At 34.1% G+C, this 14,555-nt stretch overlaps 3 protein-coding genes across 7 annotated transcripts in view; all 3 read right to left on the minus strand.

The window, feature by feature from the left end:
* Nucleotides 1-145: 145 nt before the first annotated feature.
* LOC128891430 (protein-serine O-palmitoleoyltransferase porcupine) lies at nucleotides 146-2,359 on the minus strand. Its single transcript, XM_054150900.1, has 6 exons — nucleotides 1,894-2,359; nucleotides 1,617-1,809; nucleotides 1,340-1,556; nucleotides 1,140-1,246; nucleotides 868-1,070; nucleotides 146-800 (listed from the first exon to the last, which is right to left on the minus strand). Exons 1-6 carry the CDS (start codon nucleotides 2,114-2,116, stop codon nucleotides 358-360), a joined length of 1,386 nt encoding a protein of 461 aa, XP_054006875.1. The 5' UTR covers nucleotides 2,117-2,359; the 3' UTR covers nucleotides 146-357.
* A 383-nt stretch (nucleotides 2,360-2,742) lies between these two features.
* On the minus strand, nucleotides 2,743-8,169 carry LOC128890549 (protein Son). 3 transcript variants are annotated; one of them, XM_054149118.1, is made up of 12 exons: nucleotides 7,161-8,165; nucleotides 6,747-7,076; nucleotides 5,943-6,606; nucleotides 5,718-5,869; nucleotides 5,512-5,657; nucleotides 5,325-5,433; nucleotides 5,091-5,248; nucleotides 4,910-5,020; nucleotides 4,724-4,837; nucleotides 3,312-3,540; nucleotides 3,121-3,236; nucleotides 2,743-3,052 (listed from the first exon to the last, which is right to left on the minus strand). In XM_054149118.1, exons 1-12 carry the CDS (start codon nucleotides 7,483-7,485, stop codon nucleotides 2,915-2,917), a joined length of 2,592 nt encoding a protein of 863 aa, XP_054005093.1. In that variant the 5' UTR covers nucleotides 7,486-8,165; the 3' UTR covers nucleotides 2,743-2,914. The 3 variants fall into 3 exon arrangements, 2 of the variants coding, with proteins under 2 accessions (XP_054005093.1, XP_054005092.1); XM_054149117.1 differs by lacking the exons at nucleotides 2,743-3,052; nucleotides 3,121-3,236 and adding an exon at nucleotides 4,024-4,087 and having other exon boundaries at nucleotides 3,311-3,540; nucleotides 7,161-8,168; XR_008460641.1 differs by lacking the exons at nucleotides 2,743-3,052; nucleotides 3,121-3,236 and having other exon boundaries at nucleotides 3,464-3,540; nucleotides 4,024-4,837; nucleotides 7,161-8,169.
* A 580-nt stretch (nucleotides 8,170-8,749) lies between these two features.
* The window catches only part of LOC128890939 (putative inhibitor of apoptosis), a 6,704-nt gene continuing 898 nt past the window's right edge, over nucleotides 8,750-14,555 (minus strand). Inside the window, exons 1-3 of one of the 3 annotated variants that reach the window (XM_054149961.1) lie at nucleotides 14,006-14,395; nucleotides 11,281-12,172; nucleotides 8,750-11,202 (exon numbers count right to left, since the gene is read on the minus strand). In XM_054149961.1, the coding sequence (XP_054005936.1) occupies nucleotides 10,819-11,202; nucleotides 11,281-12,120 (1,224 nt within the window). In that variant the 5' untranslated portion in view covers nucleotides 12,121-12,172; nucleotides 14,006-14,395 and the 3' untranslated portion in view covers nucleotides 8,750-10,818. Of the gene's footprint in view, nucleotides 11,203-11,280; nucleotides 12,173-12,515; nucleotides 12,693-14,005; nucleotides 14,396-14,555 lie in introns of those variants that run through there. The other 2 variants (XM_054149963.1, XM_054149962.1) reach the window with 2 other exon arrangements.

Consider the following 14,555-nt stretch of genomic DNA (forward strand, 5'->3'; position numbering starts at 1 on the left):
CACATGCAAACATACGTTATGGTATACATCTAATAAAGACTATGTATTTTACTTACTTTCAGAATTATAAAATTATACTATTTTTCCTGCTTGTTACTTTATACTTTCTATAAAGATATATTGGTGTATGATACATTAAAGACTATTTCTTCCTTTCACTTTATTTTCATAGTAAATAGTACAAAACATAGTAAAAAATATAAACCATTTGTGTAAAATTATAAAGCTAAAAATTTATATTAAAATTGATTTAAATAATGTGTTAAATTTGTATGTTTCGATCATTTCTTGATTCGATATCGAACGTCATGAGTATATTTTTGAAAATTAATGAACATTTTATATATATACCTTGTATTATCTAATTAAATAATATATACAATATGTAACAAACATTACCCAGTGACTAGCAAAGCCAAGTTGGGACCACTTTTCAATAGTATGAACATAACTATACCCTGTTTCTTGTAATTCAGATGTATCAAACATAAGACCTAAATAAGCTAAATGGAAAACTGATAATCCAGAAAACATAATATTTGTTAAAAACACCCACCATGAAGTATGAGTTTTGTATGTATGCGTACATTTATTCTTAGTACACTGTTTGGACGCGATACACGCGTCAAAAGTATTTGCGAGTATAGATCTGAGCTGGAATTCTACGTATGTATAAAATCCAAGACTAAGTAAGACTGCTGCCAATTGGAAGTTTAATCCATGTAGAAGAGCACTTGTCAAATACGTAATTGTCACAGCTCCAAATTTTCCTACATAATTAATACTAGGACGGAATATATCTACAAAATTTATACCGAAATTTGAGTAAAATTCATTGATGAAAATGTATATGACATAAATACGTACACGTTTTTAACCAGAAATGCATCGGTAAATTCCAACAAATAACAACTTGTACAAGCGACCGTGGAAATTCTACTTTTAATGGTTTTACTATAACGGTTAGCGCAAGTGGAAATCCCCCTAGTAGTAATACAGTGGATGCAATATATGAAATGAAATAATGAGATGTTCGAAAAGATAATGCATCTCTATAAGCTAGTAACCATCTAAAATGATAAGAAAAGTTAGTACCTATTATAATGTAAAATATGGAAAACAGCATAATATTTACTAACTTCCAGGAATTATCCATTGCTATCCATTGAGTCCAACAATTTGACATAGTTAAAAATAGAAAGGATAAAAATGCATATTGAATGGTATACAGTATCCACCATTTATCCTAGGAATTAGAAATTTTGTTAATGTGTATTAGTTGGTTTCATATATTTACAAAACAAAATATGCAACTTCTAATAATAAAACGTTTGTATACCTGATTATGTAAGTAACGTATGGAAATATAATCCTTAAACGATATCCATGGACCAAAAAGACATGTAACTCCGCAAAAAGTGTATCCCATATAAGTAAGGATATCGGGTAAATCATTTGAATCAATTTTATCTATAGCTATGCTAATTGTTTTCATTGCCATTGTCAACACCACACTGCGTATTTTATGCCAAACTATCGGTGGCATGGAAAATTCACTGAAAATTAAAAACTATAGAAGAAGAATTTCTATAGATAAATGTAGATTTGCAACTTACCAATATGCAATAATAAAGAGAGATGGCAAAAATATTCTTATACACTTATAGTATCGTGTAGATAGGTGTAAAGTGATGTATGAAAATGTACAAAATACTAGTAATATGTATAAGCATTCGGATACATAGTGATGGATATTGTATAAACCAATCAACATTGATAATATATGGAAAGTTCTATGCGATATGCGTTCTGTAATATTAAGTAAAGAAGTAGATCATTTGATTTTATACTCCACTAATTCGTTTATATATCGTCTACAAGAATACATCTTACGAGAACCAGCACATAATCTAAATATAACAGTAGAAATAAATAACGGTAGTATATATGAGGCTGTATCATAAACGGTGGGTCCAAGGCAGTATTGATACAATTCGTAGACGGTTTCTCTTTCCATATCCTCGTATTCGTATTCATAGTCTGCATCCTGTAGATACTCGTGTCCCACAAAATCACTTTCATCGTAATAAAAAACTGGGGCCTCTACATCGTCCATTACAAGTAGAAATTAAATCGCCGGTTTATCAATAGCATACAAATCTAACAATAATCATAACGCCACTTCTCTCAAAACCTAGTTCAACGAAATGGAAATTGTAATCATTTATAGAACATCGGGCAGCAAAATGATTCAAGTGAAATTTGACTGAAAAATATCAAATGCATTTCAACAATTTTCATTACAAGAACACTAAGGATTTGTTTATGCTATGTTCGAATATTCTATCGAAAAAACGTTTAAGTTTGTCATAATAGTTCCTTTTTTCACTGTTAGACGGCGCCATTTTTTCATAGTATTTACCACTTCATGGTAATTTATCAACACGTGTCGGTAAAAAACAGTAAAAGTGGTGCCACCTAACAGTAAAAAAGGGAACTATTCGAGGATAAACTTGAGCGTTTTCACGATAGAGGCGCTGATCATACTCTGAAAATATTTCAGTATTTCACCGCTAGATGGCAATACCAATTTCCCGCGGAAAATTTGAATCTTTTATTAATTAATTTGAAGTTCATTGGAAGCATTTGTAGATACTAATAAGTAGGTTATGAGTCCTGTTCCGGCTTCGCCTGGGAGCAATTTTATGAAGGTTGAGGAAACACAAAATTAAACTCAATGTATTGAAATGTTAAATCTACAAGTTATAATTTTATTATATACATAGTAAAATGAAAAAAGAATAACTTATGTTTTTTCGTTTAAATTTAAACAATTTTATACATTGCTTTACAATTTCATTAATTCTTAATGAGGGAATATTAGAACTTTTCTAACGAAGTTACAATAGCAACTTCATTTTGAAGCAAGCATAGAAATAGGATCAGGTAATAAACCTAAAGTTTGCAAGCAAATCTGTGCTGCTTCCGCTTTAGCCTGTTTTTTGTTAGGACTTGCTACACTTGGTTTATATTCAATTCCATTTACCTTAACCTGAAATATAATGTTAGATCAGTTATATGTAAAATTTGCCGATAAAAAGTTTATAAACTATCGGAAACCTTGAAAAGGAAATTTTTTCTGTGATCTGGTCCACATTCAAAACATAATTCATATACTGGAGCACCAAGCTTCCGCTTTGAACAATATTCGCCTAATAACGATACCGGATGTTTTCCTGTAATTTATTAATTTTAGCTTCATCGTATCAGAATTCTACGAATTATAAAGTTGAAAAGTTATTGCAATATACCTTCCAAAGTTTTGATCGCAGGCACCAATGGCTTTGCAGTTTTCCCTATTTTCTGTCCAATATCTTGTTCAGAAACGAGGCCTCTTTTATCCAATTTTACCTCGAGCTGCAACGGCTCAAGAGTACCTTCTTTATTTTTTCCCAAACCCTCCCCTGGTCGCCAACCCATCTTCTGTAGTAAAGCCATACCCATCCCACCCGAAACAGGTTGTGCTGATACTAATTGGTCCTAAATAGTTCATTAGGTTAGGATATAATTGATATTACACTATCAATCGAATTAACAGATTGTGGACGGGGGACGATGGCGACAAAAGACGTGAATCGGAATTTTTTTATTTGTAGAGCGCAGAACGAGACAAACGCAAATCGTCGTTACTTAATTGTCAAGCATTTAAGACACAAGGCAATAAATCACATCATAAACAGTATTTTTAATAAAATTGGTTTCGCAGTTTCCGGTTCACAATATGTTAAGAGATAGAATAGTAGTAATATATATGTGCACTAATATATGTACATATATGTATGCAGAATAAAATAAACTCAATGCTATCTGTGATGTACCGCTCTTGACGAAATAATCAATGCTTACATATATATGTGTACAAAAAGAAGTAAAATAATTTTTATTACTTTATGTCCAATCATGATACTTCAATGTATAATTGATTATATAAAATTCTAATATTTTTTGGGTGATGATACTTACCAAAGAAATCATAAATTCGACATCACGCCGCTGAAGGTGTTTCTTCTCTGATGTAGCTACGTGCCTGTAACAAACCCTCAGGTGGATGCAGACTAATGCTAAATATCCCAGCTTTATGATAGAAAGATATAGTAACGCTTGATGAAGTCCTATGATAGGAATGCTGACGATAATTAGCAATAATCTCACAAGAGCCCATTATATAAGAAAATATTTTCGTTCTCTGATGTGCCTTAAATTTATTACATTTGTAATGAATGACATCAATCGTTTATTATTCACCTAATAAACCAGTGTACAGTTTTATCACATATTGTACACGATGTATAACATAACGGTGCTCCTGTGTCCGTGCAGGCACAGAGTCTACCTCTATACAAGAAATAGTCTGTGCCTACACCACAGTTCCTATCAGATCAATGTAACAGATCTTGATAGAGACTGTACCTGAAAACTTGTTACAGGCAATATCAGTATCAGGTAATGCATTGTTAAAAAAAACAAAAACAAAAACAAAAAAAAGAAAACTGTGATGTATACAAGAGATATGTATTCACATCTCAGATAGGATTTTATCAATCATCTGACATGTAAATATATAGTTAGATTAAGGGCTGCTATCATAAGTTTCAATGGCAAAATAAACGTGGAATGACGAACAATAAGACATAATCAGGCAGATTGTAAATAATACTGTTACCTTACGAGCCCAGGCTTGGTAACCTGAAGTAAGTTCTGCAGGCGAGAGCACTTTGGCTCCTGTACTGCCAGTAAACTGACCTGGCATCTGCTTACTTTCAGCCCACGTTTTCATCTGAAACATAACATATAAAACGGAAATGCATAATATTGTAAATATATCGTATTTTTAATCTCAGAATATTACCTCGTTTTGTGCACGATACATTTCATTTTGAGCACATACGTCATTTGGATTTTCTCTTAATTTTCTCATTGCTGCTAATCGTTGAGATACTATCGAGCCGATATCTATCAACTGTAATTATTATGTCCGTGTAAGTATACAAATATTGTTTCAAACCACCTGGAAAGGTTCTTTTTTGTACCTCTGTTGTTACTGGTTGGGTAAAAACTGTTGCTGCTTGCACTGGCTGAACAGGTGCAGGCGGAGGTATAACAGGAGGAGATTCGCTCGGCGTAGAAGCTGGTACAAACTGTTTTTTTGGTTCTGGTTTTTTTGGTATTACCGGTACCCATTCATTCTCTGTAAGAAATAAAGATTTGTATACAGTTAAATATAAAATTGTCTGTATACATCTTGGTCCCCGAAGGAATCTTACCACTTTTTCTATGATGTTGGCCGCTCGATACAGGAAATTGTAAACGTAGTTGATTCGATGATTCTACTGTTTTTTCTTGGAATGTTTTTGTCGGTAATTGTTTAGCATCCTAAAGTGTGAGAACAGTTATAATTAATAATTACGTTATTTATTTCTCGTTATATCTCGTTAAAAATATCATACTCACCCGAATATTCATAATAATAGAACTAGGTCGCCCTTTGAGCAAAAAAGGATGGTGAAAACCTTTTTCAGATTCACTTCCATCCTCTTCAGATGAGATACTAGAAAGTTCACCTAATGCTTCAGATTTTGATAATGATTTACAAAAGTCTGAAATAAGAAAAAAAGAATGTTTTATACTTATAACATAATTATTACTTTTATATTTACCTGTGAGTTCATCTACCGTTTTTCCACCAGCTTGTATCGCGGCAATTGCTTTGTCTTGTTGAGCTAATGGTAGTGTTCCTTGTTTAATCATGTTTATTGCATTTCTCCTTGCAATTTCTAATAATTTCTTCTTATCAATTTCTATTCTTTCCCTGATAAATTATACAAATTAAACATTTACAAATGGATACATACAGTGTCCTATATTAAACAAGTAATACTAACTTCCGTTCTTTACTTCTACTTCGTCCTCGTACATATTTATCTCTGCTTCTATCGTCGCTACGACTTCTATGTCTTCGCCTTTCTCTACTTTTTCCAGAATCTCGTCTATCGTTGCTTCGACTTTTTTCGTGCCTATCTTTACTCCTATCTCTTCGTTTATCTCTCCCTCTGCTTCTACTTCTATGGGAGTCCGAGCGCGTTCGAGATTCGGATCTTCTTTTTTCTTGCGAGTGACAATTGTGATTACGTTTACCATCTCTGTATACTTTTTCTTTGTATTCGCTATCCATGTACAACTTTGACTTTTCTACATCGTCTGTCCTTTTATCCATACCTTCGAGTCTTTTTTTCTCTTTTTCCCTCAAAATCAATCTCAAATCATTTCTTGCAGTTTTCCCCCATTTTGTAGGACTTAGCACTCTATTTTCCATTTTATCCAATGTCGGACTTAACGTCGGCGATCTATGCGAAGTATATTGTAATGGGCTAGGACTTAACGTTGGAGTTCTGTTATCTGTACTACTATCAGATATTTCGCCATCTTCCATTCTAGCTGCTTTTTCCTTTACCTTGTTTTCTATTTCCTTCACTGTCGCGTTATAAACTGTACTGTTCTTGAGATCTTTTATTAAGATTTTTCCTTGAGCAGCTTGCTTTGATTTTTCTGCATATAGAAAAAGTATTCGTGTGTTTAATACTGAATTTTCTTCTTTAAAAAAGAAAACAGTCGCATGGCAGTTTACTGTATATATTTAAAAAATAATATTATTTTCAATATATAACTGTTAAATAAAATACACAAACCAAGAATTTTAGGTATCAGCAATTCTTCGGGATCCTCTTCAAGCTTTTTTGAAATAGGAGGCAATTGAGGACTTTCTGAACTTTTCACAAAAGTGCTTTCCATCTGTGGCTCCTGTTTAATTGATAATACTTCTTCCAAATTTGTTGATGCAACTGTATTTTGTTTGTCAAATTCATTATCCTTATTATAACTTTTCTTGTTTACATTGTTACAAGAACTATTAAGCTTTGACACTTTATTCTTAGGCTCATCTGAATCTGATGACCTACTCGAGTCATTTTCATGCTTTCTTTTCGTCTTCTTTTTATGCTTCTTTTTCTTTTTAACATCTATTCACCACAAAAGAAGATTACATTTAACTAACGAGTGTTACAGATACCTAGATATATTTTTAATTAGTTATGATATCTTACTAGAACTTTCAGGATCGCTGTTACTTTCAGAGGAATTACGTTTCGATTTCTTTTTATGCTTTTTATCCTTGTGCTTGTGTTTCTTCTTGGTCTTCTTTTTCTTGATCTGAGACTTCTTGAGTTTTTCAGTTTTAATACTGGCATTTGGAACTTGTTGATCGGTATTCTCTGGTGATGGTATCGCTTCTTCGGCATCAAACGTGCTAAATAACTCTGTCAGTATTTCATTCGACGATTTTTCTGGCAGTCCAGGCTCCGGTTTAATTTTTATTCTATCAACACCGACAGTAGTGATTAAATTTGCAATATCAAATAAGTCTCCCATTGTTAGTACTCGCTCATTTGGCCAAACAACGAAAAACCACGATAACGAAGATTTTTACAAATTTTTACAATAAATACGTTCAATTGTACTGTCATAGTACTGTCACATTCAACCAACCGTCGCCATTTATACCTGTTTATCCAGACCAGCAGACCAGTTTGCTAGACCTAATGATCATTCGCCATTACAATATTTGAAACTAGCGACACCACTTTGCCTGAAGTGCCGAACTACAAGAAATTTGAGTGTCGTATTCTTTTCCAATAATCTGTATCTCTGATTTTAATTTAATCTACCTGATTTCTCACACGTTTCTTAATATTTTCACAGCCCTAGAATGTATCGATCGATTGAGCTAATTTTTTAATCTTAATAATTTCATATACCGCGGTAAATAAAAAAAAAACCGAATGAACAAAATCAGTTAAGTGCAATTTTTAAGTTGCAAATGGAGGTAAACCGTACAAAGTCGACAATTTCAATTGGAATTCCAACTGTAAGAATGGAATGCTCTCTTTAAAAGCCAGTTTCGAGAGTTAGCAGTCCGGTTGAATGGATCGTGTTATATAAAAAAAAATTTGGAATGTCAAGGTCAGAACTCCAAGGTACGTTGCTATACGCACACATTTACTTAGTTTGAATTCGTTATTAAAAAATCAAATCTTACTTGAAAAAATTTATGTCGTATGGGTCTTTGTACTACAGCTTCGACGATTTTCGATGATTTTAGCGCGTTTTTTTTATTAATTTATGCACTTAGTTTAACAGACAAATCATTTGAATTCAAGAGTGTACGAATAGTACATACAGGGTGTCCCAAAAGTCGGGGAGGAGCCGGAAATGGGGGTAGCTGAGACGATTCTGAACAACAATTTCCTTTGCAAAAATGTCGAATGGGGCTTCGTTAAGGAGATATTAAGCGAAAACCCCGACCAATCAGAGCGCGCGTAGACCGTTCGAGCGGCCGCGGTAGCGTAGGCTACGCGCTGGTGGCCGCGCTTGCACGCGAACAAGTGACTCGACGTGCATCGAAGCATCGACCTAGCGCGTAGCCTTCGCTACCGCGGCCGCTCGAACGGTCTACGCGCGCTCTGATTGGTCGGGGTTTTCGCTTAATATCTTCTTAACGAAGCCCCATCCGACATTTTTGCAAAGGAAATTGTTGTTCAGAATCGTCTCAGCTACCCCCCATTTCCGGCTCCTCCCCGACTTTTGGGACACCCTGTATATTGGTAATCTTGTATTAATAAACGAACAAATAAAATATGAGACAAAATTGATGTATTGACAATGTAATTTAAAATATACAAGAAATTGTGATAAATAAAAACTAAGAATGAAAATGTCCGAATGATTTCAAGTACAACATAATATTACATAAAATTTCGTAATTCTACATGATTAATGATTTTCATGAGATAAACAAATATATACTAACTACCTAGCTAATGTTTCGCTCGTTTCGAGTACCTACTCTAATGCATGGTATTAACATCTATTAAAAATTTCGAAAATATCGATGAAGTTGTTTGTACTCGACATTAATGATTACGATCTTAAATAACGAAATGAAAATTTTACGAAAAGAGCTTATGTTTTAGAGCTTAATAATTTAGACACTTTATTAACAGACAAATTAACGCAATGTAAGAATCATTCACAAATATAATAACTGGTAAAAAGGCAAAATTGTAATGGTCTAAATTCTACTTTATTAGCTTCTAAACCCTTCAACCCTACAGCAAAGTACTTCTTATGATTGTACGTTATATATGTTAAATACCTTTCAGTCAGAATACATGTTAACAGTAAATTTTCTTATATGTATGCAGACACGCCAATATAAAATGTTTTGATAACATTTAGAAGAACCAGTAAAAAATTAGAATTGTTTATTCAAAGTATCTAACGAAATAATGGAATATATAATAGGATTTAGAAATACTGATTTGTCAGTGACACCCTGCTTATCTTGCTACCTTAATTCTGTTTAAAAAACGGAATCTCGAAAGATAAAAAGAAAAATGGTGTAGACAGAGCATCCTCGATCGATTAATATTTCTTAATCCTACTTCATTGTTTAATATGACATTTTTTAGATGAATTTTCCTTTAAGATTATTTCTTTAATACATTTGATTTAAGTTGCATTGTATTGTATAAAAAAAAAAAAAAAAAAAAAGAAGAGGAATTAATGTATCCCATTTTTCGTTGAAGAAATATACAATAATGCTAATCATAGCCAAAAGCAGGTGGCTAGAAAAATTCCAGCATTATTTATTAATTGAATGCAAATGCCTATTGTCTCTGTCGTTTCCTGTACCTTTTAACTCTTTGCGGTCGTATGTCGAGCGAGACTTGACAAAAATGTATGGAAATTAGAAAATTTAAACCGCAAAGGGTTAACTAAATAACATTTTCTTGCTTTTAATCATAATTGTATACACAATATACACATTTCTTGTATAATATCACCAAATTTTGTAAATCATAGAAATGCTAAGTTTCCATTGCGTAGAATATATAATATATAAATATTACAACACCCTAGATTAGTTAAGTCAAATAATTATATGTTTGTATGTAGTTTGTAATTAGATATTTATAGTTACCACTACACAAATACCCTTAGAGGCATTCTACTACACAGAGATCCTGCATATCTTATAATAAGATTCGTAAATATGATATACAAGGTGAGAACATTGGACAAAACTAAACTAGGGTAAGGAAGTGGATGTTAATTTCATTAGCATTGCAATAAAATTAAAATTGAATATTTTTTTCATTAAATTTCTATAACTTACAATTGTAAATCTGCTCATTTTTCGGCATTATATAATACTAATGACTAGACTTCATGTTTTGTTGCTATTTGTACTCTGTGTCAAGCACATTTACTTTGTTGCCTTTCTAATTAATCCAATGATACGCACAACGAAAATTTATGAATGTGCAAATAGCAACATTCAGTTGCAGGTACAGCTTATTATTCAGACAAAATTAAACAGAATATCTTATCTCATGACCCCTTCACTCGTGATATGTAGGAATTCATCGCGATTATGAAACATATGTTTGTCCTGTTATTGATTGCATTAGAATAAATTTTATTCGCATCCTTCGTGTACCTGTGATTTAGACATCATACGAATCCTTGAAAAATTATAGAATTCTTATAGCTTGTACCCGCAGACTGGTATGCTACATGAGTCATGTCATTTAGTGCAGTTCGCGATACATTACCGCTACCAGTCGTGGATGATCGATATAAAACACTTTAATAGAAATTATATGTAGAATTTAATCATTGTCTATCACAATGTATGGAATACTATGAGAAGAATGCTCGTACAGTCATACTAACAGGCTCCCTGCATACTGCACAAGTTGTCATGCCAGGAGCACATTTAACACAAGCAACTATATGTCCACAGGGTAAAAATACTACACCCAATTCTCCATTATAACAGATTTTACACATCCTTGCATCATCTATAGGTTTATTATTTTGTGTCTTTGAATTATTCAACAAATCTTCAGTACTTCCTTTTGCAGACTCTGTAGTACTTCCGATGCTCTCTATCCCACTATCTTGAGAACCTATACTTTGAGAACTTGGACCTGGATTACTTTCTGTATCTTCTTTTTTCTCTGCTTCCATTGGTAAAGGTTGAACCTTTTTAATGAAACCAGGTAGATTCATTTGCATTGTTTCCTGAAATAAATAAGAAGAATATAAATATTTGATTCCTTCTTGTATAAATAACATAGAATTCGAAGTTTCCATACTCACCTCTTTAGATGGTGGAGATATATGTTGGCCCGTCATTTTATTTACATAATCTTGACCCTTAACCATTAATAGATAATAGCATTTAGAGAACCATTTTGCGTGCTGTTCCCATGGATCATCCTCTGGTTCCCAATCTTTTAAACCACCTCCACAATGATAACATAAAGTTTGGTCACCTTTTCCAGTATAATAAAAACCTGCATCAGCCAACTGTTCTTTTGTCTGTGGCATAAATTTTGGCCAAGTTTCAAATGTATGTAGCCTAGCATCATAGCTAGCATACTCAGAGTGTACCGGCCCTTTGGATCTTCCCAAGCCTAAACAGCTCAATTTTGCTGAACTTGGTAATTGCAACTCCGTTGAGAAATTATGGTTATCAGGACCAGAAGTTGGTCTATATTCAACGCCGTAAGGTCCGCATACATCTCCGCTTCTTGGTCTGGGTGGTAGAACGGTACTTGGATCCACTCCAATCGGTACATTGCCACAATTCATTTTGCGAATAAATCTACATCTTGCTGACCAACGTTGATGGTCTGTCATAGGGTTATCACCTTCTACCCATTGACATATTTCTACATTGCATTCGAAACATCTTACTTTATCACCCTCTCCTGTGTAATAAAATCCAGCAGCTGCGAATATTTCAGGTGCGATATATGATACAGGCCAATTTTGAAAACTTTGCAGTCTAGCTGCTTCAAAGCGATAATCAACGTTATCCACTTCATCTCTCAACACGTGCTGCGGTATAGGGGATGGTGGTGTTAAATGTGGATTTGCAGAAGGTTTAAAAGTCGAGTCACTTCCATACTCTCTGTGCTTAATAATACCGGTCATCTTGTTTAAGTTACGGATAGAAGTAATATCTTGATAGCCTCGATTTTGAAACCTATTAAAAACATAGGATTTCGTAAAACGAATAACCGACCATTGTAATTAAATTTATTTTACGGACGTATTGTTAACGACAATTCTATTTATTCTTTTTGTTACAATTTATGTAATGGTAACTTTTACGATGTCACTTTACTTCGAATTGTCAAAGTTTAGTATCGGATTTGCGTAATAAAATTGAGGGACATATGGAACCGTCACGTATAAAGAAGTGCAATGTTAGGGACGCACGATCGTGTTGCACATTTATGGAAAATTGTACGTATACGTGAGTACACAAATACAGAAAGAAAGAGAGAGATAGAGATAGAGAGAGAACTTTAGTGAGTGGGACTCACTAGCTGGTCGCGATGCCGTTATGATTCGTGAATGACGGAGTATCGTTTCACACATCTACGTAACGTCGAAATAACGCAGCCTACATATCGCACACAAACGAAAACTTCCGAGAACAAGCTCGATCTCTCTCTTCGTTCTCAGAGCTACAGTTCTCATAGCCTGAACGGACGCAGCTGTAATACACACTCATGCTGTTCACCGCCCTGTGCGACGTTGCCGCTTGTATGGCCCGTATTTTAACTTCTCTTGTTGCATTACACCACTGCACGCTCATGGGAATGAAATGTATCGACAAGGGCGTAGCAACTCGTGCCTCTTTTTCTTATTTATTATTATTTCATTCGAACGACTTTCCTTTATCAAATAATTACGAATACCTGGCCACTTTATAATTACGTTTCAACAACTTTATCATAGAATTTAAACGTTATAATAAATATTATTCCTTCTATGACAATAATGAAATATCTACTACCAAGTTCGTAACTTCCTAACTTTGTAACTATACCTTCATTGTTTTCGATACAAGTATGTTTGACATTTATTTATTTTATTAGTTGCGTTGTAGCATCAACGAGAAAGCGCAGCTTATACAGGGCACTAAACCGGTTTGGTACGGCTCTGCGTTGGAAATCTACAGTGAATTCCTTTCTTCCCCTTTCCGGAACGCATACTTTTCTAATACCGTTTGCGAGAAACGAAGCTACAATTCCATTATATTTATAAATCCTGGAATTATCGAGGCACAACGCAATAAGAAACGATACAGACTCTACGTTATCGATACGTTTAATCCGAAAATAAATTCTGTTTTCAACGAAACAATATCTCTTTTGTACTAGTACTTATCTCACGTTCTCAACGATAGCACTTCTATGTGTCGTTATTCGATCAAATTTGTCTACGTCTCGTAATACGAGATATTCGTTTTCGTATGAGAACTTTAATCGTTTTCGGTTGCGAAATTCAGAGAATCAACGTTTATCTACGTTCAAGAGCATCGAAAGTAAACAAAATCGATAAAATATTAAGAACAAGCAACGACTCTGTTGCACGATGTGAAAATCAATCGTGAAATAAAATGTTTAGTATTCCTTCGAACTTTCACATCTGTTTCGTTCGTTCCGTTTAGCAACAGCGTAATCAGGAGGAAGGCGAGACACAACGGAAATTGGTATCCAAAGGAGATAGCGCAAACATTGTATAAACAGCACAGGCACGTACAGGTCGATTGTTCGTATGACGAAGAAAAGGAAACGTTTATCTTTACAATCACGTTTAATCTTTTATTTCGTATTCGTCAAGTTTGACTTCTGAAAATTCTGTACAATCTTCAGTTCCTTGAACTCGTATGGGACACATCATCGTCTCTAATAAAAAAATGGTCGTTTCCGATACGTAACTTGATTCTGATCAAATTTCTCGCTGTATGTTTTAAGAGTAAAAATGATACGTGTAGTTAATAAAACGTATTATAGATGCAACATACCGAATCAGAACAACTGTGAAGTCCCCGTGAATACGCACGCACTTTGTTCTCGTTTCGTCCTTTGGCGATTATCTCTTCCGTTAATCGGTCAATTTTACACGGACACAAAGCAAACTGATTTCGGTATCAAGTACTCTAATTATTTCCTTTTTACAATAACGTATTTCGTGCGTTTAATCGAATATTGCCCGAACGATGTGAAAAAAATGAATCACTCTGTCTGCCTTTCATTAATAATCGAAGAGTCGAATTACAACACACACTATTCGTTCGAACGGAATTATATTAATTTGAAGAAAACCATATTGATACGACGCGAAAAAGATTATAAACGTGAAACGCGAGTAGTACTCTCGAACATTTCAGTGTTGGGTGTTGTGAAGAGCAATGGCGTACCTCTGTAAGCTCCTAATCCCCACTCGGGTTCGACCCAACCAAAGCGTAATAATAACGGAGGAGCGACGGAAAAGGCCATGGAAAAGGCCGTGGCCAATCTACTGCGTTCTCTCTCTCTCTCTCTCTCTCTCTCTCTCTCTCTCTCTCTCTCTCT

Source organism: Hylaeus anthracinus, unplaced genomic scaffold, assembly GCF_026225885.1.
Source record: "Hylaeus anthracinus isolate JK02 unplaced genomic scaffold, UHH_iyHylAnth1.0_haploid 12001, whole genome shotgun sequence".
Lineage (NCBI taxonomy): Eukaryota > Metazoa > Arthropoda > Insecta > Hymenoptera > Colletidae > Hylaeus > Hylaeus anthracinus.

Excerpts from the sequence above, each read along its gene's own strand:
- LOC128891430 (XM_054150900.1), bottom strand. The coding sequence starts at position 2,116 with ATGGACGATGTAGAGGCCCCAGTTTTTTATTACGATGAAAGTGATTTT. Across the intron at positions 1,247-1,339 it reads TACGTTACTTACATAATCAG|GATAAATGGTGGATACTGTA; the intron begins GTATACAAACGT and ends TCTAATTCCTAG. Across the intron at positions 1,071-1,139 it reads GCAATGGATAATTCCTGGAA|ATGGTTACTAGCTTATAGAG; the intron begins GTTAGTAAATAT and ends TTATCATTTTAG.
- LOC128890549 (XM_054149118.1), bottom strand. The coding sequence starts at position 7,485 with ATGGGAGACTTATTTGATATTGCAAATTTAATCACTACTGTCGGTGTT. Across the intron at positions 5,870-5,942 it reads AGTAGAAGTAAAGAACGGAA|GGAAAGAATAGAAATTGATA; the intron begins GTTAGTATTACT and ends ATAATTTATCAG. Across the intron at positions 5,434-5,511 it reads CTATTATTATGAATATTCGG|GATGCTAAACAATTACCGAC; the intron begins GTGAGTATGATA and ends CTCACACTTTAG.